General features: G+C 27.1%; 1 protein-coding gene across 1 annotated transcript; it reads right to left on the bottom strand.

Moving 5' to 3' along the window:
* Positions 1-285: 285 nt before the first annotated feature.
* On the bottom strand, positions 286-3,912 carry LOC136781637 (uncharacterized). The gene is made up of 9 exons (XM_066740531.1): positions 2,826-3,912; positions 1,555-2,783; positions 1,333-1,466; positions 1,037-1,109; positions 840-897; positions 695-735; positions 552-604; positions 414-449; positions 286-358 (listed from the first exon to the last, which is right to left on the bottom strand). The coding sequence occupies exons 1-9, from the start codon at positions 3,910-3,912 to the stop codon at positions 286-288; spliced, it is 2,784 nt and encodes a 927-aa protein (XP_066596628.1).
* Positions 3,913-4,500: the final 588 nt, after the last annotated feature.

The following is a 4,500-nucleotide window of genomic DNA, read 5'->3' as shown; positions in this document are numbered from 1 at the left end:
AATTATTTTTTTATTGTACAAAAAGCTTTATTTTCTAGTATAGGAAATTACTTATATATAGTTATTGCTCCTACATAAATTACGTTGTTGAAACAATATAAAATAGTAAAAAGTAATACATTTTTTGAAGACATTGTAATCATTGTATAATAAGTAACAGACTCTATTTATTTTCTCGTTCACTAAACTATGCGTTTTATGATGAAGGAATTATAAGTTTTAATTTTTCAGTAACAGAAAGAATGTAGTGCTTTGAACTTTATAAATATTGTTAAAAATCATGCATCAACTTTTAAGAAGGAGTAAAAAGAAGTAGAGATTGCAGTACCAGTAACGATAAAAATGTAGTAAAAATAACCTAAACTTTACATAAAAATATTTCACTGAATTTTGAAGTAAGCGTATTCTCTTACATTGCTTCAAACACAGCTTTGAAGCAATCACAAACTCTATACAACATTTAATCTCAGGAATTATTATACCAGTTATTTAACAATGTACGTTTGTACCACCATTTAACCTGCTAATATTATATCGCAACAATTTCTAACGTTGCACGGTAACCTGCATTAAAGTAGGGAGGAACTACAAATTTGCTATAAATCTATAATACAATCAACTATATTTTGCTAGTTTCAAATAACCTGAAAAGCTGATGACAAGTATATTAATAATTAAATTGATGCTTACTTACCTTATGAGAGTTTGTTGGTGTAATGTTTATATAGATATATACTTATTCATTAAAGTATTTCGATTTCGTGGGTCTATTCACACATAATACCTATAGACGAACAACATACATCTGTACATTGGAACCTTGCTTTATATATACAAACCGAAGCCTTGATGTGCACTTGCGAGAAAGTGCACATCGGTTAGGAAAATTGTGGCCACCTACCGTTAGAATAAAGAACATGAAATGTTAACCTCTGGGAGATTTTAAGAAGAAACAGTTTATTCAACGTGTGATTTACTATATTTCCTTAGTTACTTGGAATGCATATAAAAGGAATTATAAAAATTGCTACATTACTTTATAAAGTATTGAAAGTAAACTAAAAACTGTATTATTGTTATTTGGAAATAAATTAATTTTTATATTTAGCCTAATATTCAAGTATCTTTATTAATTAATACATACTTTTTACTACGAAAATCAATTAGCTAAATTGAATGATATAGTATAGTAATTATTACCATTTTAGTTTAATGTTGTTTATTATTGTTCTGGATAAGTAGTTTATTAAATTTATTTTTCTTTTGTGTCGTATCACATAATGTGAGGTATTAAAATAAATATAAAAATTTTTTTAAAGCATTTTATTTTACAAAGAAAAAAAATTTTTAATTTTGTTATTAATACAAACATAAGAAACGCTTTCAGTAATTTTAATAATAAAGAGTATTATACTATCTTTTAAACTTTTAACGAACAGAAATATATTTAAATGTAGGTAAAAAAACTGTTGAATAAGAAAACAAAACCATTATATTAAGAAATTAATAAAGGTGATTATCATATGTTATATATGATTCTCCGTTTGACATCACAATACAGTTTCTTGTTTCAAAATATAACAAAGAATCATATTTCGCAAATTTATATTCGGGTGTTTCTTTAACTTGATAACTTTGCAAATGATGATCTTTTTTAACGCATTTAAGAATTTGGAGAATAAAAGCAAAATTAGATTTGTCTTCAGAATCTAAGCTTTCTTTAACGATTTGTTTTATGCAACCATATGTGGGCATATTAGAAGAAGAAAGTTTAATAATTGTCTTACGCTTGTATTTAATATTTTGAATAATAACGTATTCAAGTTGGTCAAAATTAATGAATTCTATTTGCTGAAGTACTGTATTAGGACATTCATCAAAAGTATTTGATTTTTCATATACTATAGACTTTTCAAATTTTTGAAAATTAAAGAATATTTTACTCAAGTATAATTGATGTTTAGTAGCAATAGTTAAGGGTAAATTTTTTCGATTGCAGGATGTATGTGAAGCTACTTTTAACAAACTATGTTTTGCTTCAAATCTCATTGACCATATATGAACAAGTGGACCTACAGCATTCATAATATGTGCATAATGCAGCATATTATGATGTTTTGGTTTTAATGTTTCGTTGAATAATTTGATGTATAATTTATGATGTTGTGTAATAAGTTCATCAATCAATATTGTATCATTTGCAGAAATAGATGTTTGTAACGTAATACAAATAATTTGCCTAAGCAATACATATAATTTCCAAAATTTTGAATTCCGTGGAACCAAATCTCCGAACAACAAAGCTACATTTAGGATAAAACACTTCATTTCTGCAGCAGACATTTTGATATGACAAGCTTTCACATGTACTTCTGTTAAAAGTGGGGGTTTATTTTTTTCTTCGCCATAATTAAAATATTTTATTCTAAAATTAGCTGTTTCCAAACTAAAAAGTTTTTTAACCAAAATAAATTCATGTAAAATTAAACCAATGTCATAACAACAAACTCCCTCGAATAAATCGTGCATTATATCGACACAATAATTTTCTGTAACATGAAAATCATGAACATCGTTAAAAATACTTCGTTCTTTAATTCCAGTTTGACTTATATCATTTTTCTTAAGAGCGACCTCATAATTTTTTTTGTTGCGTAATAAAGAATTATTTGCTTTACAAGATTTTGTGGAGTTTACTTTCGATTCTGTGCAAAACCTACAGAAATAATTTGACTTAAAGCTCCTTGTAAATCCGAGAATAGAATTCAATCCTAAATTATCACCTACAATTAAAGTTAGTTGAAAAAGAATATTAAATGTTTTACCGTTCTTTTCAATCAAAATGCCATCAGTAGCCAAATTATTTAACTCTTCAACAACACGCCTGTATACGATTATAGGTGAATATTGTTTTATATCATCAGAATGTGCTATTTGTAGAAGAAATATGTTATGTAATTTTGCTCGTAAAATTGGTGGTAAAAAGGGTAAAGATATATACATCCCTGTCATTTTATAAACACCTGCGTGAGAGCCTAGTGGGTTACCACATTCAAAATCATCTTCATATAAGAAAATAGGTAAAACGAACTTGTCTGATTTTAATGATTTTGATTTCCAAAATTTAGTTTGCATAACATTGAATATCTTTTCATCATATTTTAATGTTTTCACGTAATTTATTGTTTCTTCGAGGATAGTGGGCAGTTCCAAAAATTGTTTCAAAATCTTGCTTAATGGGACAAAGGACCCTGTACTTTTAATGTTATTCACAGAGTTTAAATAAGATTCCTCTCGAAAACCAAATGTTATATTTTCAGGGTCGATTATGCAGTTCATTTTCCGTAATTGCTTAAAAACTTTATACTCACTATTCAACTTTGAAAAACTGGATTGAAAATTATTAAAATTTTTTAATACTTCATGTACAGTTGGATTGCTTGTGCATTCAAGAAGTGCCATTTTTATAGAATTAAAGATTTCTGAATTTATAGTCTCGATAAATATCTTAAATATTTTAGCAGCATGACTTCGGCTTAATTTTACATCACCATACAATTGTACAGCTATTTTTAACGCAATATTGGAAACTGATAATTCTTCGCTACAACGAATATTTTCTGAAGAGGCCTCATTGTTATTGTCAGTAGAAAATTTCTGTACATCTAAATCCATAATACTTTCTTGCATATTAACAGAACTATTTTCAGTTTCAAAATCGTTTTCTACAACTGATTGCTCATGCATATTTTTGTTATGTTGCCGTAAAGCTTTCCACGTATTAAATGACCTGCTACATGAACTATAAGCACAAGAATAACCAAAATTATTGGTTTTGTGTATGTATTTTGAATGATATTTCAAAAGATTTCCTGGAATCAGTTTCAAACATTTCGTACAACGAGCTGCCATTATGAATGTTAGTTGAAACTAAACAATTACAAAATATTTCATAAATTGTATATTAAAATGTAGTTGATAAGTCGGTTTTCATTAATTATAATGGTAATCAAATTAAGATCATTCAAAAAATTCACTGACATGAAGCAACACTTAAAACCGCATACAAATTATGAAAGACGAATATCTAATAGTAATAATGAATTTAAATACTAATTATTTATTTTCATAAATGACGCATAAGTCAATTCAATAAAAAATCACTATTTCGAATACATTTTCGAACAACATGAATGTTAAACATAATTAAAGAAAGAACAACGTCTTGAGGTAACAAACATTTGACAATATATCTTGACGGTATTAATTCAATTTTCTATTTTTCGTAAATTGTCTTTAATCCATTTCACACTTTGGTAGTTATGATTCCTATTTTTGTCTTTGTGCATATAAATTTCTTCTTGGATGTACGTCCAAATTTGTTTACACGAGGAGGGATACTCTGCATTTAAAGCGTAGAAACTTTCGAAGCAAAATGTTACAGCAATTGTTAGGTCCTCAAATTTATAGCGTATATCATTAATTATGACATATGCAACC

The sequence above is a fragment of the Prorops nasuta genome, unplaced genomic scaffold (assembly GCF_024137725.1).
Source record: "Prorops nasuta isolate Cenicafe-Biocafe unplaced genomic scaffold, Cenicafe_Pnas_1.2 PNAS00023, whole genome shotgun sequence".
Taxonomy (NCBI): Eukaryota; Metazoa; Arthropoda; class Insecta; order Hymenoptera; family Bethylidae; genus Prorops; species Prorops nasuta.
This window is presented reverse-complemented; position numbering and strand designations above follow the sequence as displayed.

Coding starts and splice junctions, on each gene's coding strand:
- LOC136781637 (XM_066740531.1), bottom strand. CDS start 3,912: ATGGCAGCTCGTTGTACGAAATGTTTGAAACTGATTCCAGGAAATCTT. Junction 605..694: donor CACCAACAAACTCTCATAAG/GTAAGTAAGCAT, acceptor ATTGTATTATAG/ATTTATAGCAAATTTGTAGT. Junction 359..413: donor AAAGCTGTGTTTGAAGCAAT/GTAAGAGAATAC, acceptor TGTAAAGTTTAG/GTTATTTTTACTACATTTTT.